This window comes from Lissotriton vulgaris, chromosome 9 (genome assembly GCF_964263255.1).
Source record: "Lissotriton vulgaris chromosome 9, aLisVul1.2, whole genome shotgun sequence".
Classification (NCBI taxonomy): domain Eukaryota; kingdom Metazoa; phylum Chordata; class Amphibia; order Caudata; family Salamandridae; genus Lissotriton; species Lissotriton vulgaris.
The window spans coordinates 344,597,854-344,623,477 of NC_141697.1; the positions used below are offsets into that span (position 1 = coordinate 344,597,854).

The following is a 25,624-nucleotide window of genomic DNA, read 5'->3' on the forward strand; positions in this document are numbered from 1 at the left end:
GGGGGTTGAGGTGTGCCAGGCCCTTCCTGGATGACTCAGAGCTGAGCTATATGGGGCCTGGCTGCATTTAGAATAGTGGGAGGAGTTGTCCTTTCACCTGAATAGGGTCTGTCTCCCTTGCACAATGCTGTCCCCATCCCCTGTGGTCATACTGCACCAGTGAGGACAGAACTGATTTGGACTGGGCTCAGAGACCCTTGCACAAAGAAGAACAAAGATATAATGGGGTATAAGTAGTGGACCTTAAACCCCAGAACTTTAGATTACTTCTGGACTCAAGAGGAACCTTTGCCAAGGAGAAGACCTGGAGAGCCGTGAGTAGGAGTACTGCCCCTTTGCTGGGTGGGGTTGGCCTGCAGTTGCTGCTTCTGCCAAGGAAAAGACAAAGACTGGAACTTTGTTGAGAAACCTGCTAGAAGAAGAATCTCCAAGGGCTTGTGTATGCTGGCCTCCTGTTCTGAAGTCTAAGGGACACAAAGGCTTCATCCCCAGCTCCCCTGAACTCTACTGCTGAGAGTTCTGACCTGCCAGGAGGTGCCTGTTCCAGTTTTGGGCCTCTGGAGGTTATTCCTGATGTTGGGAGTTGGAAAAAACCTAAGGCACGCAGGAAAACCCATCTCTGACCGCATCAGCAAGGCCCCATGACCTGCACCAGGCCAGGGGTACCGCTCGTGAAGTTCACGGCGCACCACCTGGTCTGCACTGCAGCTCCAACGCCTGTAGTTATCGGCCTTTCTGATGCCAGCGCTAGCATCAACTCCATCACCGCCAGCGCCTGCATCCAGTTTTCGCGGTACCGATAACCGCTGAGGGTGACTCCAGGAACTCGCCGACTTCACATCACCTCATCGGAACACACGCCTCACTGCTGACGCAACCGACTTCCCCTTTCCTGGATTCGGCACGTCACTTCCTTGCGGGCACAATGCCTCGCCTCCCCTCCCTCCTGGTAGCCAGTGAGCCGGCCTCGACCTTGGAACTGACGCCTCACCTCAATGACGCTGTGCATCATCATTGACTTCGTTTTCCAAGGTACTGTTTGTTTGGGGGTTCGTGTGACTCGCTGTTGGCACCAAACTTTGGATTTATTGCTGTCGTAATAGCCCCAGGTGGAGCTATTTGTTTTCTACAAGCTTTATTTAGGATTAACTATTTTGAAGTGCTATATCTGAAAGAGACAATTAGTTATAGATTTGTTACCTGAGAATTATCCCCAGGCGTCAGACTGGATTCGGAGAACGTTTTCATCAGCAGTACCCCTGTACGTCGATAGGTGTCATATGTCAACTCTGCGTTTGTCGTTGGCATCGTGGTCGCCGTAATGATGTTCCTGTACATACTTAGATGCCGCCCTCGCGCGCTGACATCAGTTCTTGCTTTTTCCGCGCCAGCCAGAGCAGATCCAGAGAGAGCGGTACCTCCAGTCACTTTTTGACTGACTTTTTTGCGACTTTTGTCAACACCGTTTTTTGAGTTATCTACTCCTGGTGCACACAGGGATGTCCATGTGTCCTCGACCTGACTTCAAGGCTTGAGACACCTGTCGCAAGCTGATGTTGGTTACGGACCCGCACTGTGTGTTCCTGTGATGCCTGGAGCGCGACCGTGATCCCTAGTCATGCTCCGACTGCCGTAGCATGAATCCGAAGTCTTTGTGGGAGCGCTCCCAGAAGCATTTTGCGGCCCAGCAGCCCGCTCCGCTCCGTGCCGTTCGAGGCCCCAGTCACGTAGGAGGTCGAGGGACCGGTTGCAGAGTCACCACCATTCGTCATCGAAGTCTTCGCACTCCTCGGGTAAGTTGAAGTACAAGAAGAAGTCGAAGAAGCATCATCGCTCTCCGACTTCTCCCCGTCCATCGGCCAACGCGACGACGGATGCGAACGGTGCCCATCCCGCGACTACACGCGTGGAGCCTCAAGGGTCGAATCCGAGTTTCCCTCCCTTTCATGGAGCCAGAGCGACGCCTGCCCAGCTTCAGAGTTTCTACATAGTGATGCATGCCATCTTTGGGCAGCCTGACTCAGCTGGCGCGTCTCTGGGCCCCGCGTATTCGGCTGGGGACCCTGGGCCTTCAACGCTGGCGGCTCCGGCACTGCAGGGTCCCCTTGGATCCAGGCCTGGCGCATTGGCGCTGGTCGACCTTGTAACACTTCCCCTGGCGTCTATTCCATCGGCACCAGGTCCGCACCTGACGCCGGTTGTGTCCCCAGCCGGCGTCGACCCCAGCCTCCACCCTGCCTTGGACACGGAGCCGGACCGACAACGAACGATGCCGGATCCGGTGCCGAGCAGTGCTTTTGTACCTCTGTTCTACCCTGGCGTTTCCTATTAGCCAGATTGCCAAACCAGAGGAGGGTGAGAAGGACTGGGAGGGTTCTGTAGACCCTTTAGCTGACCAGATGGATGAACCGGACTGGAGAGAGGAGTTGAGGGAAGCCAGTGGTCTGGATACCTCCCCAGAACTTGGCATGCTGTCTCCTCCTACCGTGGCTATGGAGGAGGGTGCTTCATACGCCGTGGTGTTGCGTAGGGCGGCAGAGGCCCTCAACCTCAAGCTACCTACGGTGGCGGTCAGGACAAATCTCCTGACTGAGGTGCTTCAACCAGCAGTGGCCTCTTCGAAGCCCCTGCTGCCTTTCAATGAAGCCCTTTCTTACATCCTTTTGGGAACCTTGTCCAGGCCCAACACAGGGGCTCCTGTGGATAGGATAATTGCCCAACGGCACCGCCCGCTCCTGGCGACCCCTCTTTGCTCTCCCAACACCCAACCCCTGAGAGCCTAGTGGTTCAAAGGCGCATTCCCTAATGCACCACCTGATAGGGAATCCAAAAAGCTGGACCTTCTTGGGAAGATGTTTTCTTCCTCTAGCTTGGGACTGCGGTCGGTAAACACTGCATGTCTGTTCGACCGTTAAACCCACTCTGTGTGGGGTACTGTAGCGCAGTGCTGCCACAGTGCCAGGAGGAGGCCCAGGCTATGCTCTCCTGTGCAGTTGCCGAGAGACGCAGCCAAGTTTACCATAAGATGTGGACTGGACACCGCCGACACGCTAGGCAGGACAATTTCAACATCGGTGTCCCTACGACTTTATGTCCGGCTAAGGTCGACTGGTTTTCCGGGGATGCCACGGCTACCTTCCTGGACATGCCTTTTGATTGCAGTCGCCTGTTCGGCGACAAAGCAGACAACGCGCTAGAGTGCTTCAAGGACTCCCGGGCTACAGCTTAGTCCTTGGGCCTCTTTACCACCCACCCTGCGCAGTCTGCTTTTCCCCCCTTTCGTGGCTACGGAAGGGGTGCCCTGCCTTGTTCCACCCAGAGCCACAGGCCGGCGCAAGCTGTCCTGCCCCTACACGGCCGGGGATGCGGGACCCACCGTCGTGGGTCTGGGGGCCAGCAAGCGGGCCAGTCCAACAGTGCTCTCTCTGCAGCAGCCTCCAAACACTCCTAGTCCCACCTTCCAGGGCCACCAATCGCCAGTGGGTGGCAGGATTCGCCATCACCTCCCCCACTGGTGCACCATCACGTCGGACAGGTGGGTTTTGCAGCTAGTCCAAAGGGGCTACTCCCTCCCCATCGAGACTACCCCTCCATCCATGCCACCTCAACACGTGCATGTCGGAGGATCATCTGGCCCTTCTCCAACAGGAAGTTACAGCTTTCCTGGCCAAGGGAGCCGTTGAGCGAATTCCTGCCCCAGAAGTAGGTTGTGGTTGCTATTCCCACTACTTTCTGGTGCCCAAGAAGGACAAAGGCCTGGGACCTATCTTGGATCGCAGGAACGTCAACCTCTTCCTCCGGAAGGAGAAGTTCAAAATGTTGACACTAACTCGGGTCCTGTCTGCCCTCGACCCTGGAGACTGGATGGTAACGTTGGACTTGCAGGACGCTTACTTACACATCCCTGTCCTGCCAGCCCACTGATGTTACATGCGGTTCACGGTAGGCCGTGAGCATTGTCAGTTTACTGTGCTCCCCTTTTGGCCTTACCAGCGCCCCTCGTGTGTTCACGAAAGTGATGGCGGTTGTCGCAGCTCATCTGCGCAGATCAGGGGTTCCAGTCTTCCCCTATCTCGACAACTGACTGTTGAAGGCGGGCTCGCCCCAGGCAGTCGTCTCCCACCTCCAGACTACGGTAGACCTCCTGCACTCCCTGGGGCTCACTACAAACGTGCCGAAGTCACACCTGATTCCCTCTCAGAAGCTCCTTTTCATCTAAGCGGTTCTGGACACGAAGCAGTTTCGGGCTTATCCTCCCGAACAGTGTGTCCGGGATATTCGGGCTAGTATTCAGATTTTTTTAACCTCTATCCTGGGTTTTGGTCCGAATGACCCTGAGGCTACTGGGTCTCATGGCCTCCTGCATCCTGCTAGTAGATCATGCCAGGTGGCATATGCAAGCTCTGCAGTGGGACCTGAAGTTCCAGTGGGCACAGCATCAGAGGAATCTGTCCGATTGGCTTTAGATCTCAGACGACACTGCACAACAATTGCAGTGGTAGATAATGAACCCAGATTGGGTCAATGGCAGAACCCTCTCCCTTCCCCAACCAGAGTTCACAGTGGTGACGGATGCATCACTTCTGGGGTCGGGCGGCCACATGTCGAGAGGCGGAGATCAGAAGTCTCTGGTCTCCGGCAGAGTCCTGGCTCCACTTCAACCTTCTGGAGCTCCGGACGATCCACCTTAAACTAAAAGCATTCCTTCCCTCTGTCCGGGAAAGAGTAGTACAGGTGTTCACGGACAACACCACTGCCATGTGGTACTGCAACAAAAGGGTGGGGTGGGGTCATGGACCCTATGTCAAGAGGGTCTCCGTCTCTGGACATGGCTGGAATATCAGGGCATATGCCTGGTGGTTCAACACCTGGCAGGTTCTCGGAATGTCAGGGCGGACGAACTCAGCCGAAGGTGCATGATGGATCACGAATGGCATCTTCTCTCGAAGGTGGTGCAAGGTCTCTTTCAGCAGTGGGGAGAGCCTTGGTTAGATCTATTCGCCACCGAAGAGAACACGCAATGTCAGCAATTCTCTGTGTTGGAATTTCCAAGGCAGCACTCACTCTGCGACGCTTTTTGTCGCAAGTGTAGTTGCGGTCTTCTATACGCCTTTCTGCCTATACCACTTCTGCCCAGAGTGCTGAAGAAGATCAAGAGCGACGCGGGCCCAAGTCATTCTTGTGGCTCAGGATTGGGCATTAAGAGTCTGGTATCCTGAGCTGTTACACATGGCCATCGATCCTCCGATCAGGCTTCCTCTTCGGGAGGATCTTCTGTCGCAGCAGCAGGGGACGGTCCTCCACCGAAGCTGTCCAGTCTCAACCTCCTTGCGTGGAGATTGAGCAGCAACAGTTGACGACCTTCGACCTTCCTCCCGAAGTCTGTGATGTTATCTTGGCAGCCAGGCGTCCCTTCACTAAGACGGTATACGCCTGTAGATGGAACAAATTTGTGGCATGGTGCACAGCAAAGGCTATGGATTACTTTTCCGCCCCTCTTTATGAGATTCTCTTGTTCCTCCTTTCTTTGGCCCAGCAGGGCTCTGCTCTGGGCACTCCTATGGGCTATCTCTCAGCCATTTCAGCCTTTATTAGGCTACCTGATCAGCCTTCTCTTTTCAAGTCTCCTGTTGTAAATCGCATTACTCATCTGTTTCCTCCTGTTCCCTTCGTAATGCCTCAGTGGGACTTGAACTTAATTCTTACTTATCTTATGTGCTCTCCCTTTTAGCCGCTATGTAACTGTCCTCTCAGACATCTCACTTTACAGACTGCATTTCTGGTTGCCATCACCTCTACTCGCAGGGTGAATGAGCTCCAAGCTCTTTCTTCAAAACCTCCTTTTCTTGCTGTTCATCCGGGCAAGGTTGTCCTTCGAACTCAACCCTCTTTTCTTCCCAAGGTGGTTACTTCTTTCCACATTGGTAAAGCCATCACTTTGCCCACCTTCTTTCTGCCCCTGCATCCTTCTAAAGAGGAAGAGAGACTCCACCATCTGGATCCAAAACGTGCGATTTGATTTTATTTGGATCGCACAAAGCAATTCCCGGTGGATGACCAGCTCTTTGTTGGCTATCTGGGCGCCAAGTGGGCATCTTTGCACACGTTTACCAAACACTACTGCCTGGACAGCCATGTCCGGCGAGATGGCTTTTTTGGCCTTTCTGTTCTCCAGAACTTTCTGGTTTGAACTTAGTTCGCAGACCCACCTCCGGGGTTGGTATTGCTGGGGTATCAATTCTCAGGTAAGCAATCTATAACTAATTGTCTCTTTCAGATGAACAAGTTACTTATCTTCGGTAACGATATATCTGTAAGAGACATAGATTAGTTATAGATTCCCTACCGCCCCACCCATCCTCTCCGTTCTGCGAACTGACTTCTAGGGTTAAGGACTCCCTTTCAGGGCCCTAGTTTTGTGCACCAGTGATCAGTGTCCTGCATGGCTTTGCGCTTCTGGAGTGAAATGTCTTGTAAAGAACTGATGTCAGCTCGCGAGGGTGGCGTCTAAGGTCTAAGTAGATACCGCAACGTCATTACGGCAACCACGACACCAACGACGAAAGTGGAGTTGACTGACGCCACCTATCGACGCGCAGGGGTACTCAAGATCCAGTCTGCCGCTTAGGGGTAATTCTCAGGTAAGGAATCTATAACTAATCTATCTTTCTTACAGATATATCATTACCGAAGGTAATTAAATTGTTCTTTACTACCTGTATGCTGGATTGTTGTCGTTTTGGTCTTGTTGAGTTTAGCTAAAGATACTTTATTTTTCTAAACTGGTGTGGTGTCCATTTGAGGTATTATCATTATATTACTGTGTGTTTGGAGAACAAATACTTTACACTTTCCCTTTGGGATAAGCCTGTCTTCTAGGGCCAAGCTACCAAGTGGGTGAGTAGGGGTTATCTAAAGTTACCCTGACTAGATGCAAGGGTCCCTTCTTGGACAAAGGTACCTACTTCTGCCTACCAGAGACCCCCATTTCTAACACACCACCAAGAAAGTGAGCTGTTTAAGGAACCTATACTCTTACTATATGTATGTGTTGATTTTGTTTCCTCGTATTTGCTAAACTGTGTGCCTTTACTCTGCATGGATTCTGCAGGATTAGATGTTGGGGGTATTCTCCGTGTTGTGAAAAAGAGTTGTGCACAAGTCATGCGTCTAAGCTGGAACATAGGGAATAACATGTTTTTCCTGAGAAGAAATCCAGTGGTTTTGTTCCATTGTCTTCAATAGGTCTGTTCAGACGTGTCCCCTGCTTATACCTCACGGACTCCTAATGAGGCAACTCTTGTCAAAAATCATTACCCCATTAGTTAAGCCATTTTTTTTTTATTTAGAGTAGACCACTCCGGGCACTTCTTTTTCTGCTTTGATCACGGACCTGGTTTATAGCGAACACCTAGAATAGTGTACCCATAGGCTTATAATAAGCCCCTCCCTGCAGGATTCGGAGGTGTGCGCCTTTCACTCAAGCAGTTTTTATTCATTAACTGCATTATTATTTGCAAATGAAACATGGAAAAACTACAGATGCAAACAAGAAAGTTTCTAACTTACATGGTCTGTGATAACCATGGAGATTATAAGGTACTGATCGAGCCAAAAGAGGTGTAGAGCAAAAGCGGCATACAACTGCTCAATACAAGCAAAAGTATGCAAATACAAAAAACAGACAGTGGAGAGCATACACCATTTAACTACTAATAAATATCACTATGCTGAAGGTAATCCAGATTCTAGTATATGTTTTGTTACATCCCAAAATGGTATCTTTCTTACCTGGGCAAGGCTTTGAACTTCCCAACAACATTCTATTCTCTGCCTTTGGTAACAAGTAGAATTTGTTTGAATCTGTGTGAATAGAAAACCTTGTGCTCGTATAGCAAGGATTAAGCGACATAAAAAATATTAGCGCTGCCGTGATATATATATATATATATATATATATATGAGATTTGTGGGGGCATCCTAAATTTAATATGTTTGATGTTGGTTTTTGTACCCGAGTGTAAATTCTGATCTAAATTAAACCATAATTGTATGATCTTTGACATGTTTTGGGTGCTCTGTCTGGCTCAAACTGACTGGAAGGTAACTTAAGTGGCAAAGCAGAGCTTTTGTCTTGGAGATTCTTCACATAGTCTGCCTATACCCTCTATGATGGCTTAAGATATTTATAGAAGTTGCAAAAAAAGGATCTTGTGTCACCTGGGTAGCTTGATTTAATTCTTACATCCCAGAACACTGCTTTTAAGTGAAAGAGTCATGTTTCTGGCAGTGCACTAGGATCTGCCTCATCCATCTCATCTGTTCCAGTTTTAGGAACTCTATGTCAAATGCCTTTGGCCTATCCAGCTAAGTGAACTGTGTCTTTAATGCAAAGCTCCAGCTATGCCTATCAGAGCATGCATTAATTCGTGGAAGTCACAGGGTTAAAAGCCCTTTCTTTCGATAAAAGCCATGTGCGTTCATACACTCTTGTATAATTTCTTTGTATTGATGCAACTTGGTTCTAAAGCAGCCGTGGTTGACCATGCTCCATTCATATACCTTAAAGTGATTCATACCTGGCCTTATGAATTCAAAGAAATTGCTAGTTAACAATTCCAAAAATACATACAATGTAGAATTGGGAAAAGTGTAATAGATTTTTCAGAATTTACCTTAGATGAGCTATTTGCTCACTGCATACGTAGTTGCATGCTTCTAAATCATTGGGAACATTGACTCCTCTCTCTGATAGACTATTCTCAATCATTCATCTATTTGAGCTGTATAATTGCACTCTGTGTATAAATAAGTAATGCATTATGCTCCAAAGTACGTCATGTTTGCTCTGGTAACCGAAGCAAACAGTGATATATGTATTGTTTTAAAAGCTCTTTAGATTGTCTTTTTTCACGTATGTCTTATTAATATGTGTATTATTTTTGCAGTATCCGGCTTGGCATTTTCCTAAGGCGATATCCCATGGCAAGGCTCTTTGTAATTATATATATGGTAAGTTTGCTGTAGTTTGTAAACATTTACTGATCTCAGATCAGCTTATTTTTCATGCTGTAATAAAGATTACGATTTAGTGTGGAAAGGAAAACAGTGCTATTGATACCGTCTGCCAAACACGCAGTAATTAGCCTTGTGTGTTATAAATACAAGACCAACCTTTTAGACATAGACCTCTACAATGGTGATTTAATTTACTGATACCAAAGTTTCCATTTTCACATTTATCATCAAGCATTATTTCAGGAATGAATGCAATGGGAAACGGCCATTACAACGCAGCCATTACCATGCAATACCTGTACGACGCGGCAGTTACAGCGCACGTAACGTTATCACACATTACCTTTACCACGCAGGATTTTACAACGATAATGCCTTCACCACCCATGCATGCCTTTTTACGCTTTAGAGTGGGTTTGGGTTTGTGGGTCTCAATGGTAATTTTAGGGAGGGTTTGGGTTTTTGGGTGGCAAGGGTAGTTTTAGGTTTTAAGGTGGGTATGGGTTTTGGAGGGCAAGGGAATTTTTAAGGATTAGAGTGTGTATGGGGTTTGGGGGGACAAGGGCATTTTTAGGGTTTAGGGTGTGTAGTTTTTTGGAGGCAAGAGCATTTTTAGAGTTTAGGGTGGGTTTGCGTTTTTGTGTGGCAAGGGAATTTTTAGGTTTGGTTTGGATTTTTGGGTGGCAATGGAAGTTTTAGCTTTTAGGATGGGTTTGGGAAATATTTTGGGATTAGGGTGGGTACGGGTATTTGGGGGGCAAACTAACGTTAAGCTTTAGGGTGCGTATGGGTTTTTGAGTGGCAAGGGTAATTTTAGGGTTTAGAGTGGGTATGGGTGTTTGGGTGGCAAGGGTAATTTTAAAGTTTAAAGTTTAGGATGGGTATGGAATTTTGGGTGGCAAGGTAATTTTTAGGGTTTAGGGTGGGCATGGTTTTTGGGTGGCAATGGAGCTTTTAGGGTCGGTGTGGGTTTTTCGGGTGGCAAGGAAATATTTTGGGTTTAGGGTGGGTATGGGTTTTTAGGTGGATCGCACATTTTAGGGTGGGTATGGGTTTTTGAGTGGCAATTTTTTTTTGGGGGTGGGTACAGGTTTTTCTGTGGCAAGGGAATTTTTAGGGTTTAGGGTGGATATGGGGTTCTGGGTGGCAAAGAAGTTTTTACGATTGGTATGGGGTTGTGGGTTTTTAAGGGGATATTTATAAATATGTGTGTACTTGCTATATATATATATATATATATATATATATATATATATATATATATATATATATATATATCTGGAAACCCTCAAACCACTTCCTGAATTCTCCCAACGGCAGTCAGGCGAGGAAAGAGACACAGACCTCCGAAGTTTTTCAAGTGGGCAGTATTTTATTCAGTGACCCAACACAACGCGTTTCAAGCCCGTAAGCCCTTGATCACGTGTCACAGATTTGAATACACCATGATTCTAATTTAAAGTGCAAAAGCGGCCCTCCCACTGTTTGCATCACAGACCACATGTGTAAAAACATAGAAAAAATACTGTTAGTATAGCTTTCTTCTATATTATCCATATCCCTGTTTACAAAAGGCTTATTTCATTTGGCACATGATAGAAGAAATATAGCATACTTCTATAGTTATAATATATGGCTTTGATTTCATCCATTTTAAATGTGCCACTGAACTTATTTAAAATAATAAATACAGTTCATATCAATTAAAACAACTTCTTACAAAAAGGCTAAAACCCTTTTCAGTCGCCATATTTGAAAACAGTAATCCAGGGGAAATAAATAACCGGTTAAATCCGTTTTATCAGAATACCCTGTGTAGGATAATTAGTTATAAGATGTTAATATAACTGAAAACAGTTTCTTTAGTTTATACACATTACATAGTCTATAGTAATGGAGAGGTTTTGGAAAAGTGCTGAGAGTGCATCCCATAAAAAGTTGTAAAGTGCAAGTGCAAAATGGTGTAAATTTCTCAAATTAATCAAATGTATATATAGGGTCCAATTTACCGTTTACCACAAGAACAAAAGATTAATTAATTCCTGGATAATACAGGTATCAACAATATCTTAAAATCCCGAGAACATTTGAATATAAAAAACAATTATTTAAATTTCATTGTTGTATAATGAGAAATTCTTAGAGAGGGAAAATTATGCATGCACATTTTATATACACATCTTATTTACAAGGACAAATTCATATATTTACAAAACTGAAATGTTTGAACCAACGTGTTAAGCCCATGCTATGTTTAGCTTGTACTACAAAAAACTACGCATGTCTTCCGTTGTGTTCAACCCGTTGGGCCATTTGCAATCTAAGTCCAAGATGTACTTGGTCTATATATATATATATATATATATATACTACTATTATAAAGAGAGAACAGAAACCTTTTGGCAAGGTAAACTCTGGAACCACAGCGCCAATCCACACACCAAATACATTGTTGTAATCCTCAGGGTGTGTAGATGGACATAGGCTGCATAAAATAAAAAAAACACGGTAATTAAAAAATTAAACTTTAAAAACAAAGTAGTGCCGGCCGCGACGTAGCGCTGGCCGCGATCTATCGATGTCCGCAACGTGCGTGATGACGACAGGCGGAGAGGAGTGGCGGTGAAGTCCGGAGCGCGGGGAAGAGCGACGGCTCAGGTAAGCAAAGGCGAGGCGGGAGGCGGTCTGGGCAATGTCGGGGCGGGCGGGGTAAGACAAAGGCGAGGCGGGAGGCGGTCTGGGCAATGTCTGGGCGGGCGGGGGCTGGGGCGGGAGTGCACCCAAGCCTGAAAAGTTGCCCCCAACCCCTTCTGCCCCGGGCAAAGCTGCCGCAATCCGGAAATGCAGCCCCAGGCAACGCTGGGGCGGGATATATATATATATATATATATATATATATATATATATATATATATATATATATATATATATATAGATATAGATATATAGATATCCCTCCAATCTCGCCCAGTTTATGAACGAGCCGACACATGCTAGGTTTGCCCAACTTGAATTTATTACCACCAGGTCACAGCATTTCAGTAGCGCGCAGCTCACACTTTCGCAGCCCTTGGCAGACGCGTTTCGGCGGTTGTCTCATCAGTGCCGGCTGTCTGCTGTGTGATTCAATTGACAGTTTTTCGCTGGGCTTTTCTTCATAAGTCCTGCCAGCGAACCCCATTGGCTGGATGTTTGTAGCCATAGAAAGCGGACAAGCGAGATGTATACCGGCTAATACTTGTCGCTTTCGTGGTATGGGGTGCTTGGATGCCGTTAACAATCCCGCTATGTGAAAGCAGCCTGTTCAGAGTTCAACACAAGGTGCAATGTCCCATAGTTGGCATTAAATAATGCTCTCCTTACTGCCACTCCCATTGCGTTGCGGGTATTCTCTGGCGAAATCAATCCTTTGCTGGGCAATCCTGTTAGCAGAAAATCTGCTCCCTCTCCCCGATACCTACACAAAGTCCAGGTCGGGGGGGCGCCGCGTTGTGCAGTCCATGCACTACATCCAACAACTTTTGCCGGCAGACGTGGAGCTCCAGACCGAGGGGCGTGCCGGTAAGCAGAGCCGACCTCCGCTCAACATACTCCTCCAATCTCGCCCAGTTTATGAACGAGCCGACACATGCTAGGTTTGCCCAACTTGAATTTATTACCACCAGGTCACAGCATTTCAGTAGCGCGCAGCTCACACTTTCGCAGCCCTTGGCAGACGCGTTTCGGCGGTTGCCTCATCAGTGCCGGCTGTCTGCTGTGTGATTCAATTGACAGTTTTTCGCGGGGCTTTTCTTCATAAGTCCTGCCAGCGAACCCCATTGGCTGGATGTTTGTAGCCATAGAAAGCGGACAGGCGAGATGTATACCGGCTAATACTTGTCGCTTTCGTGGTATGGGGTGCTTGGATGCCGTTAACAATCCCGCAATGTGAAAGCAGCCTGTTCAGAGTTCAACACAAGGTGCAATGTCCCATAGTTGGCATTAAATAATGCTCTCCTTACTGCCACTCCCATTGCGTTGCGGGTATTCTCTGGCGAAATCAATCCTTTGCTGGGCAATCCTGTTAGCAGAAAATCTGCTCCCTCTCCCCGATACCTACACAAAGTCCAGGTCGGGGGCGCCATGTTGTGCAGTCCATGCACTACATCCAACAACTTTTGCCGGCAGACGTGGAGCTCCAGACCGAGGGGCGTGCCGGTAAGCAGAGCCGACCTCCGCTCAACATACTCCTCCAATCTCGCCCAGTTTATGAACGAGCCGACACATGCTAGGTTTGCCCAACTTGAATTTATTACCACCAGGTCACAGCATTTCAGTAGCGCGCAGCTCACACGTTCGCACTTATATACATATATATACATACACATATATACACACCTTCATATATATTTGTGTGTATATATACACACACACAAAAATAGGGTTTCTAAATATTTGTAATTTTTTTACCAACCGTATACCTTTACCATTCTAGCTTTTAGCGCGGAACTGAAGTATATTACAGGATAATATAAACCCTTTATATATATATATATATATATATATATACATAAAAAAATGTATACTTACTTGCAAAATACTTGGATTTACCTGTAAAACCTTTATCATGCATATGCCTTAACTGTTCATGCTTTTATAACGAAATTCATTGTACAGGCATGCGTGGTAACGTCAGAATCGTTGTAAAATCCTGCGTTGTAAAGGTAATGCGTGATAACTGTACCTGCATTGTAACTGCTGCATTGTAAAAGCGTGCGTGGTAATGGCGTGTATTGTTCCGTCATACATTCAGATGCAATATGTGGCACTGATTGAACATTAGAATGCAGCCTGTATGTGGCTTTTTAGGGGGGTTTACTACAATGCAAGCTATTTCCACGTTTCACTTTAGTAAGTGTGTACATGCAATGTTTTTATTTTGGCAAAGTTTTTTTATAATGGTAAGTTTGTGCAGGGATTCCTATAGCTGTGCATCTTGAATCTCTAGAATAAACTGCAAATAACCATAAAATATCTAATGATGTTTCAAAATTCTTTTTTGTGATAATTTGGAGTTAATGTGTAAAGATTTTTTAAGGAAATTGAAAAGTAATTCCTGTTGGATAGGTTTTAGTCTCGTACATATGTTTAAATTTAAACATGGATGTTTATTGGCATAATTCATACTTTCTATATACATCATGGACAAAAGTAGTGTGTGCGATTTTAACATGGAGCAGCCGATGTTGCTAATCAAAACATATTAGCCAGGAAATGATTGGAGGCTGCCTTGTGTGTATCAGTTACTCCTCCTCCTTTGTATGTTAAGGTCAGGCATTCTTCATTGCCCATCAAATCCAATTTTGTCATGAGAATGTATGTCCCTGGTGAATCTGCGTTACACATTTTGTCTTAAGAGAAGTATTGAACAGCCATGCAAATTATGACTATATCTTGCAACACAATGGAATTTGATTATGCCTATATATTCTTCTTTAAAAATTCTGTGTTTATTGATGCTTTTGTGTAGGAGTTTAGTTGTTTAATCGTTTAATATTCCAATCATTGGTGATTTTAAAATATGAAAATTCTCCATAAAGATATTGAAAACGAATTATCTAGAAGGTACTTTTTCGTCTCCTGCGAGATAACCAACTCACTTGGTTTATGCAACTTACACAATAATAACTTGAAGGAAATAGTCTTTGGCCCAGCCCAGGAAATAATTTCATAGTCTCATGACTTAGATAAACAGTCTATTGTACACTTATCTGTTCACTGCCTATGGCTTCCACAGGACAAAGATCTACAAGAGGATTATCTCCAGAAACGTGGAATGCTACATTTTGTACACTAATTGCCTTCATTTATATACTGAAACTGGTTGCTTTTCCCTGTAGACTTAACTCTAGTTGAGGAGTTATGGTCTCTTCCCCCCCCCCCCCCCCCCAATATCTTAGTAAGAGCAGTTGATATGTGGAGCCCTCTAATGTAGGGCTCGATCGACGCAATGACCATTCACACTGAATCCCTAGGGATGTGGTCTTCCTGTTATTCCACAGTACGGGTGACTCTCCATAGATCTTTGTGCAACAGCCCTCCATAACAAAACAAAAACATTGTCTTAGGGAGAAAAGGATCCTTACAAGATACCTTTATCTTGGACTGATCCCTAAAACTTCCTTACATATGTCCATGTCCAGCCTTTCCCAGATAAGCTTAAATATTAATTATCAGCCAGTGCTGATTCCGAAACCTGATTGAACCAGCGAAGCAAGGCAAGTTTTGTTTTAGATCTTCTATTATCTTTTGTTTTATTGTCTTAAGTGGATGTTAATTCGTCTTTGTAACTTAAAAACTTTGTGGTTTTGTTCTTGAGCCTTTTTATTTCTGATTAAGTCAAACCTGCAGCCTTCGATGGCGGTTTGGAAGCTATCCAGATTTTCCTGCATCAAAATTAGAAGTGTGCAAAGGGCATCACAGGTGGACCAGAACAAGAGCTATCCCCTAGCCTTCAGCATTCCCAGCTGCTAATTTGCATAGATCTAATAATTGAAAGTGTTACATTTCATTTGCACAATTATTTTACTCCAGCAACCACTTTGTTACCTAGTATGCTTTGCTACTAATTTGTGCACCGCCTTCTCTATCACGTCAAACATAAACTGAGGTAGTGGAGGAGGATGCCATCTTGAACAGATTTCACGACCACAATGGCCTCAACAACAAACCTGGCTCCCTCTACTTTTGACAAGCATTCTGTAAAAGCCATCTCATCTTTCGGTGCCCATACCATTGCTATTTAACCCACACTTGCATCTATAGTCTCCTTCTTGGATGACCTGGATACCAGCATTCATTCTCTATAACCCCTCACACCTCTCATCATTCTTGGCAATCCGTCTTGATCCAAACAATCTTCCCTATTCAAGCAGTTCCTCTCAAATAACAAACTCGCTACTCTAGCTCCATTTATACACATTATAAACTACTTATCTAATTCTCATGGCAAAAGTCCCACCCATTCAGCAATCTCTATGACGGCACTATTCTACAGACATCTGCCACTATCCCTCCCTCACTGCTACCCCCAAAAATATCAGGATCACTACAGGAAACACCCTCTAATGCTGCTTCCTCGTTTCTATGCCAAATCCACAACAACTTCAAGCCACTTCTTCACCGTACCTTCTTTGACAAATTAAAAGATACACTAAGAATGGTATTCAGTTCCCAGTATCCTCTAGCGCCTCTATCCCAGTCACTGCCTTGCCCCAATTCTTCCACAGCACTGGATCAATGCCAACCTCCATTTTCTTTGACTAAAATGTGTGTGCTCCTCCGCAAATGGCACAGAAATACCAATATAAAGCTTTTGGATGATTACAGATCAGCCCTGATCCACTTTATAACAGTACTGAACACAGGTAAGTCTGCCTACTTTCTCTTCTTTACTTTAATATCTTAAACAAATTGCCCACACCATTAACTTCCTTCTCTTCCTACCTCTGTGCATACCTTACTCAGTCTCCTCTCCTCTATATCAGACGTTGTCTTGTACTTCTCTTCTAAAACTGCAATCCTCAAGACTGCTCTCTCCATCCTTTGAAGGGCATCACACCTGTCCTCCTTCTCTACCTTACAATACCTCTGCCAAGATATACATCTTGAAGCTCACTTCTTCAACTCCATTAATTATCTGCACTTAAAACCTCTAATCCATCTTGTACACTTTCTGACCCCTTCAGTCCCAACACTACATGACAGCATGGGACTACACCTTGTGGCCAACAGAGCTAGGACTGCCAACCACCCACACCAAAAACCTTGAGACCATCATCAACAGCAAACTCTACATGACTGCCCAAGTCCATGACGTGACCACTTCATCCTTCCATAACCTGAAGATGCTGAGGAAGATTTACAAATGGCTTCCAATGAGCACCTGGAAAACTGTCAATTACGCCCTTGTCACAAGCAAGCTGGATTACGGTAACACCCTTTATATGCAGGGATCTACAAAAAACACATCAGATGGCTACATACCATTCACGATGAAAACAATGAAATCCCCTGGGGCAGCATTACGTATTAGCCTACATTTACCCTGGGTTTTCCTCATAAATGGGCTCTCCATAAAAGCCATCGCACACTATTGTGTGGACTTGGACACTTCCACCAGCAACAGTTCAGTAATACCAGGCTATTGAGTTAATATTCAATGTTGCTTTCTTACTCCCATTCCTTATCAAGGCGGTAAGGTTTTTTCATCCCTCAGCCAGTATCTTTTGGATGTCATTCCAAAGTAAACATCGCAGTTAATTCGATGCTATATATTAACATATACTCAACCTTTTATCTGCACCGTTTTGAGCATTTTTACCGGCACCTGTACTATTCAGGACTACTTAATAGGGCACTTCACTGTAGCCAACACATCCTATACGTGTATTGTTACTTCCCATCTGATAACAGCTCCGTAAATTTTAACAACAATACCAGGCTGTCGATATAACGCCACTGTTTAATTGCAGTTTTGACTTCTTCACAGAGGCGGGATGGCAATCTATTCTGGTAGCTGTTTTCCCTCTATCACAGGCGGCGTTCCAAGTTAACATGAGAGTGCTTCATGCCCCGTGTTAGATAGAAGCTCAACAACACAATAATTTTTACGTTTAGTTTCATGGCCTTCCCCTTTGTATTTGTGCCAAATTGCGGCGCCATTATGCGCTATTTACGTTTATTTTTTTTTTATTTTTTTAACGTTTCTCCATTTGGGACCAGGGGTTTCGAACCCCGAGTGAAAGTTTCATTTTGGTGATACTTAGCACGTACCGCTTTAAGAGTTATCTGGGCGTGCCCTGACGTTGATCCTGCATGTCATCCCTTTCCACCGTTCAGCAGCAACATATAGCGGTGAGCAGGAAGTCCTTTGGCTTCTTCCGGGGTAGACGGCAGCCTAGAGTTTAGGTTTCGAGCGGGGAGCCGCGAGTAAGGCAGTAAGTGGCTTGGATTCCTCTACAGATAGCGGGGTTTTCTTTATCTCCCGTCAGCCTCCCACCCAGGTCCTCAAAGGCCGACTTTCCCAGAGCAGGCGGCAGATAAATAGAAATGATATCAAGCCCTCTACCATCCCATTGGGCCTCCACACCAGCAAATCTCCCTGCCAAGTCCGCCCACACTTTATGGACCACGAGTGGTACGGACCTTTTTACCAGAACCGCCATTCCCCTAGACCCGGAAGTGTAATCAGCGTGGACCAAGAGCTTATATCCCCATCAATTGAGGGCCTTAGTCTTCTGCCCCATTAGATGAGTTTCCTGAGGCAGTACCACATCCGGAGAGTGCCGTTTCAGATATTGCTGCACAATCCCCCTCTTAATCTTGTCTCCCATCCCATTAACATTCCACGTCAGTACAGAAAGTGTCCTATCTCTATCCCCCCATCCCAGGTAGCAAAAGGCACAACAATTGAACAGGTCAGTGAGGACAGCTAGAGAAATTGAAACATCCTATCAAATAGTGAACGTCCCAGCATCCTGTCTAGCATTGCATGTCCCAGCTGCACAATTAAACAATGAACCTTCAACCATTCACCTCCCCCCAATCCTGACAGTGAACCTTCAAGCCCCCCTCTTACCCCAACCCCCTGCCCCCCACCCGTGGAGTCAAAACTACCCACGCCCCCTGCCCGTGGTTTTAGAACTACCCACTCCCAAACTTGGCAGAGTGCCTCTCTCTCCCCCCCTGAAATGCTGAAGAAGCACGGGGTACTTAACTCCATCCCCGCCTGTTCACATCACAATTCACTTGTATTGTAGCCATCCACTGTCCGTATTCTATAGTCCCGTTCAGATCACATCATTTAAACCCACCAGTCTTAACCGTACATCAGATCCATCATAGTAAGTCACGCACCTGATGGGTATATCGGACTCCCACCCATTCCTCTCCTACTTGTGCTTTCAGTTAGGCGCCGGCTCTCCATGAGTAAAGCCAAGAGTCCTCACTCCTGCTCCTTCGACCGAGCGTCCTCCTCCACTAGGCCGTTTGTTACATCGTTCTCTCTGTTACCTCCGCTCTGATCAGTCCTTTTGGAGCGTCCTCTTCTTTGGCTTCCCACTGGGCTCCAGCCTTCCATCCAGTCCCAGACTGCCTTTGGTGAGTCAAAAACCCACGATTTGCCAACCGACTCAACCCTAAGCCTTGCAGGAAAGAGCATTGGGTATTTCACCTACCGGTCTCGGAGTTCCCTTTTCACCGCCTGCAAGCTGCGACGCTGGGCTTGAACTTTAGCTGTGAAGTCAGGGAAGAAGGCCACCTCGTAGTTATCTATTTTCAGCGGAGGATTGAATGTCGCCGTCTGCAAGATAATGTCTCTATCGCGATAGTTGAACACTCGAGCAATCAGAGGTCTTGGGGGCGCACCCAGCTTTGGTCTACCTCCTGGTACTCTGTGTGCTCTTTTAATGGAGAAGTAGCTGGACAGAGTCTTAGGCTTCAGGTGCTTCGTGATGAGGTACTCTATATATAGGTCTGCTGCCGGCCCCTCCGTTCTCTCGGAAACCCCTAAGATATGAATGTTGTTGCGGCGGGCCCTGCCTTCGTAATCATCGAGCTGCTGTGCCATCCTTTCCTGCTTCTTCTGTATTTCAAGCATCTGCGTCTGAAGTTACGACGTGTCCGTCTGTAGGGCGCTAGTGACTATCTTGAGCTCCTTGACTTTATTGTCCATTTTCCAGAAATCCGCCCTGATTAGAGAGACCTCCACTGTAACCGTGTACACCGAGGCACAGACTCTGTTAAAAGCCGCCATTACATCATGTAGGGTGGGCTCCGGTCCTTGTTTAGGGGCCGCCGCCCCTCCATCTTTCTCCGAGTGTGGCAAGGCACCTTTTTCTCCCACTTTAGACCATGCGAATTTGGCCAGTTGCTTTTGGGCATTCGCCTTAGGTCCCTTCCCACCTGTCGCCATGGCTGTACACCCTTATATAGCCCCTTTGGGGAGAACACAAGATAGCTCCGATGGGTGAGCTGCCGATCACTGGCGAGAGGAGCCAAACTCGTGGGGATCCCTCTTACAGTCGCTGTCTGGCCACTGCGGTCCCAATGCACAGATTGTCCATGCTGGGCTTCTGCGCTTGTCGTAATTTTCGGCCATCTGGTGCATGTGACTGTGCCAACTGACTTTGGAAATCGTCTCCTCACTCCGATCGTGGCACTCCTATACAGTATCTCCCTCTGGGCTGGAGCTTTCAGCACCTCTTTCCGCCAGGCTGCCCGGGTTCAGAATGATCCTAAAGCCCCTGCTTCCACTTGCGTAGCAGCTGCCTGTGTATGTTTAGTTGGGGAAGTTTCAAGAAACACTGCACCCCACTGCAACTTCGACGATGTCACACAAGCGTTATCTGTACTTTGGCCCCATAGGAGTTGGGGACAATTCACTGCGCCAAATCAGTCCAGATGTGGGGAGCCGTCGGGGCTATTCACCTTCCGCCTCAAGCTCTCCTTCGCCAGTATATGCCATTCCTTGTCTCAGGCCCCCCATGAGACCATACAGGCCCAGCAGTTCTTTGAGTTCAGGCACCCTGGGCAGCAGATGTGGTCGTTTGCACCTGTATACTCTGCCAGCCAACACTACTAGGCAATCTACAGCGTGCTTTCCTTCTCCTGGGCGCCCCTTACTCAGTGCCCCCTGCACCACCACATTCACTCTTCTCTGGCTACCCGCACCTCACCGATTAGCAGGAGTCGCGGTAGGCCACAAAGCCGGGGCCTCAGTTTGTGGTGTAGCTCCGCCCACTGTCTTCGTTAGGCCGCCGTGCCTCCTCTTGTCGTCATGTCCTGGAGGTCGGGGACTCCCGCCGAGCCCCCGGACTGCTCCTCAATCTCCCGCAGCACCCGGGAAGACTCTACAGTGTGGCGCCTCCGCCCCCGTGGCTATCTATCTCGCGTCGACTGCCTTGCACGTGGTCGTGTCCGGATCGTTTCCTCAAGGCCTCCAGTTGCAGCTATGCCTCCCCAGCACTCACCAGCGCTGTGCACCTCAAGCGGCTGCCACAAAGGAAGTGCTGCTCCTCCGCATCAAGGTAAATCCAGCGCAACCTCTCTACACATGTCTCCGCCGGGCTTCCACTGGGGTCTGTCGGCTACAAGCTCCTCCACTCCAGAGAGGTCGCCCCTCCCTCGATCGCCGTCAGGGAGCCGCCATTACTGCTCCGGTCGGAGTCGTTGCAAAAGGGGGATTAGAATCCTTGTACGCCCTGCGGACCAGTCAGTCTTCCGGGGTGGAGGTATGGAAGGAAACAAGAGACTTTCAGGCAATTTTTTGCGGTGGATGGCGTCGGATATGTCTGAATAGGGATGTGGGGAATACGAGCTCCGTTAGGCGGCGGCCATTCTCGTTGGCCGCTAGCCACTCCCCGCCAGTCTTGTCTTTATTGAAGTCTTTGTAGTCACTCCATCAGCTCTGTAACTATCCTCAGTGCTGTAAGTCACCTATGGCTTTACCCTTTAAAAACAATGAGGATGATACTAGGTCTCGCCTTTGCCAATGGTTTTAGGAATATGTTACTGTGTTGCATTGTGCATTGCATATTTTACATAAATACCTTGATTTTGTGAACATTTATAAACTATCTTTACTTAAGTGCAATTTTGTATTGTAATCGGGATTGACTATACTAAGTATTGGCAAAGCCGATCATCACTGCTCCAAAAGGCTGAGCTATTGGGTTTTCCAATATTGGTATGGTAGATGTGAGCTGTGGCACGTTTAGCTGCTTGTGTGAGTTCTGGTTGTGTGGGGGGGTGATCATAATTGGGCACAATTGAGAGCTCTGGCGCTGTGGCTGAAGGCAGTGTAAGTCAGTAGACCATAACAGTGTTCAGATTGCATGCTCATCCAATTCCTATCGACTCTCAAGGGTGCAAATAGTGATAGTCACATATGTAACTATCATTTGAAATTACCAATTATAATTCTGTACAACAAAATCACTGTTACTCATTTATATCAAACTGCTAACAAGCACTCACAAAGCCAGTACTTATGACTTGTTTCAGGGATTGTGTGATGTGTATGGATGCAATAACAGACATCTCACAAAGAGCTACCTAAATGTTGGTCAGACAGCATGCTGTGTAAAGCACAGGGTAGTAGTTCACATGTTTTAAGTCAGGCGCTCAATAATTCAGGCCAGGCATCATTTAGAAACTCCTGTCCCCACTTTTGTACTCTAGCTTAAAGCATTGTGTTCCACTTTAGGCTTTTTCCTACACACAGCTAAAAGCACCTTCATAGGTGAGGCCTACAAATGTTGATGTTGTAAAACTATGGGCCCCATAGAGTTAAATCTGAAACGTGTGGAGCTGTAAGAAATGATCACATAGCTCCTCTGAAACACTCACTCTGCAGTGTCTTTAAACTGCAAGAGGGAAGCTGATTTTGTGCATCAGATGGGCAGTGATGCACCTCAGTGAAAGAAAGTCAAAGGTGTCATCTCCAATATGGCATCCCTAGTAGTGAGTGTAGCTGCTGGGGCTTTTAGTGCACTGTGGCACTTTGTTCCCTGGCAAAGTTAATCCAAACGTTGTGCAGGTCATATGCTTACTGGCGAAGCAGACCCGAATACCCACTGCTTCTCTTGGACGGATCTGTCAGCCTTACAGGCAGTCAGTCAACAATAATACAGGTAATTATTATTGAACCAGTCAATTGAATTAAACAGCACAAGCTAAAGCTTCACTTTTTTTAACATTACACTGTCCCAAAGACACATTATTCTTGTGCATGAACATACAGTAAGAAGTCCAAGTCTGGGTCATTCAAATCAACTTATTGCGCAAAACATTGCGCTGTAACCGGTTAGGCGGATCCATCCCTGCAGAGGACCCCTATATGTCAGTATTCAAGTATGCTCAGGTTCTGTTTGGGTTACATAGACTTCCCCTGTGGTTGTAAAGTCAGCTTCTCTGGGAGTCAAGGTTTTCTAGCTGTGCGGGAACACATGTGGGTTGGGGTGGGGAGCAGGATGTGGACAAAGTAAAACAGACAGAGGTCAGGCTAGGGAGAAGGACGCTAGTGCGAGAGAACGTGGTGTGCAGCTGGGGCGAGAAAAGGACACGGGAGAGACCGTATTCACAGGTAGCGAGCTGCAGGGGCAAATGCACAACAGTTATGAAGGGTGACGGGGCAGAGGCAAAAGCACAGTGGCATTGAGGGCCGGGGAAAGCAAGTGGCTATGGCGGGTTGCGAGAAAGTAGGAAAGAAAAGAGCAACAGAGGGTGGGGAGAGCAGAACACGGGAAAGAAAATACAGTGGAGTGCTGGAGGCAGCGATACACACCAGAAACACAGCTGGAAAACACATGCAACCTCAAGGAGCGCTTTACGCAAGAGAAAAAAAAGAGTCCCAAAATGCAAGCAATTACACAGGAATAGAAGTAGCCAGTTAGAGTAGTGGTAAACAGACGATGCTCCATGGGGGAGGGGAGGGGCATGGGGGGCAAAGACAAGATGGACAAGTTAAAACAAAGATAATAGAAATCAAGTAGATGTGAGGGATAAAACACAAAGCCAATGGTGAGCAATGTGCAGAATGCATTCCTTGGTAAGCTTCCGACATTTCTCCAATATATCTTTGCAACACGACAACTTATAGGCTTTGACCTAAAAAAGCACATCCGCCTCATCTACGTTTTCATTTGCTGGTAGGGCTGTGCCTTCACTGCCATGCAAAAAGGAGAGTTCTTGGCGAATTCCTTTGCTTCCTGGAGGGGCTGGCATGCCCCATGTACATTCAGGAAATCTGGGTTATAGTCTTTAAACCAAAATCACAGAAAACAATGTTTTTCGACCGCAAACTCATATTTCAGAAGAGGTAGAAGGCTTGAAAGAGACTATGGATTCCTTCGCGTTTACTCTGCTTCCAATAGTGTATCTAAGGGTGTGGATGATTATTTTATGCGTTCTGTTTAATCAGATGAAACCCACTACAATAAAGTGACCGTGCCTATGTATTTGTTTTCTACTATCTTTAGAATTTACGTATAAGGTAAGGTATATAAGTGCAATAATCGAAAACCTGCAAACATACAGTGAGAAGTAAGAAACGTAAAATGTTAAGTAGTCATTGAAAGCTGGGAGACTGAGTCTTGACATCAGACCAGAATCCAAATATTTGAGTTAGGTAAAGTTAGGATACTGACTTCAAAATGCTCCACGGTTCGACCTAAAATTGGATTAATTAATGAAGTGGGTGTAGATATGTAGATCTATGTCATTTTGTCTGTGCTGCCTCTGACCACATCCAGATTGAATGTGCACACCTTTAGATCAGGATAACGACTGGTTCTCCTGGTGTGGTCAGTTTGGGGTTCACTTCACTCTCCTGCCCCACCTCTCGGCCACTAAGACACCCTTCTGATCTGAGGTTCCTGTCTGCATCCTGCATGTTGTGCAGTCATTGGAAGGACACTATTCCTTCAGGTTACAGTCAGCACACCTAAATAATTCATTCATACATGTAGTCTCTTTTGCAAGGATTCAGTGAGTTATTCTGTTAATGATCTGAAATGTGCTATTTAACACCCCATGTCTTTTCTTTTACCAGGCTCTGCTTCACCTCTGGGTCATGATCGTTCTTCTCACATACACCCCGGAAATGCACCACGATCGCCCAATCGGGAGATAAAGAAGCCCCTCTGCAGTTCTGTTACTGGAGACTCAAGCACTTTTTAGGCCAGGTGGCATATACACATTTTAAATGAAATTGCCCTTCTGCGGGTACCTAACGAGGCAAACATCGTTTTAAATCACTAACGACTGTATTGATCATGGACATTTGCTCGGGGCTTTATATTGGCGAACATTATTTATATCTAAGGATCCTTAGTTTTATTAAGAGTTCCTCAAGCTGCCAAAGAAAACAGAAGTGCAGCCTTACAGGTACATGGAGTAAAGTGTGTGAGGCATTGTGATTGCAGTAAGTAGTGGCTTTGGTTGACAGCTACATCTTCACTCTTCAGAAGTGTCACATTTTCCTCCCACCATTATTTCCCCAATAATACACAACGTCTTGGATTCACGTCCAAAATAAAGGCACAGATCCCACGACTGACTCATTTTCACCTTCCAAGACCCTAGTTTAACCCTCTGTTGACCCGCGTAGGACGAACTGTCTCACTGTACTGTGTAAATTATTGGATGGGGCATTAATCAGGAAAACAAAATGTACTTAATATGTAAATTAAAAATGGCGGTTTAGTTCCTATCTGGTCTGCTTTTGCACTTGTTAGTTTTTATCTGTAAATATATATATGTTCTTTTCTAAGTGAATAAAATATATCCTATTTAGAAGCCAGTATTTCTGCTTACATCAATAAGTAATGAACGTACTGACTAACATCACTGTAGTACCCAGTGAGATTCTGAAGGGAACGAAAAAAAAGTAGATTTTTAGCTATTTGATTGACATGAAAGTGACAAAATGGAGACTAAGGCAATGAAGAGATTATGTGAAAAATATGCGCCAATTATAAAGTGATACGATTAATATCTTTAAAATATGCTATCAAGATGCCAAGACCTGAAATCTTTTCCACAGTAGAATTGCGAGGTATCCATA

At 46.1% G+C, this 25,624-nt stretch overlaps 1 protein-coding gene across 1 annotated transcript in view; it reads left to right on the top strand.

Moving 5' to 3' along the window:
• The window catches only part of GOLGA5 (golgin A5), a 137,455-nt gene extending 112,104 nt beyond the window's left edge, over positions 1-25,351 (top strand). Inside the window, exons 12-13 of the mRNA XM_086937695.1 lie at positions 8,949-9,012; positions 24,611-25,351. Coding sequence (XP_086793821.1) covers positions 8,949-9,012; positions 24,611-24,691 — 145 coding nt within the window. The 3' untranslated portion in view covers positions 24,692-25,351. The remainder of the gene's footprint in view (positions 1-8,948; positions 9,013-24,610) is intronic.
• Positions 25,352-25,624: the final 273 nt, after the last annotated feature.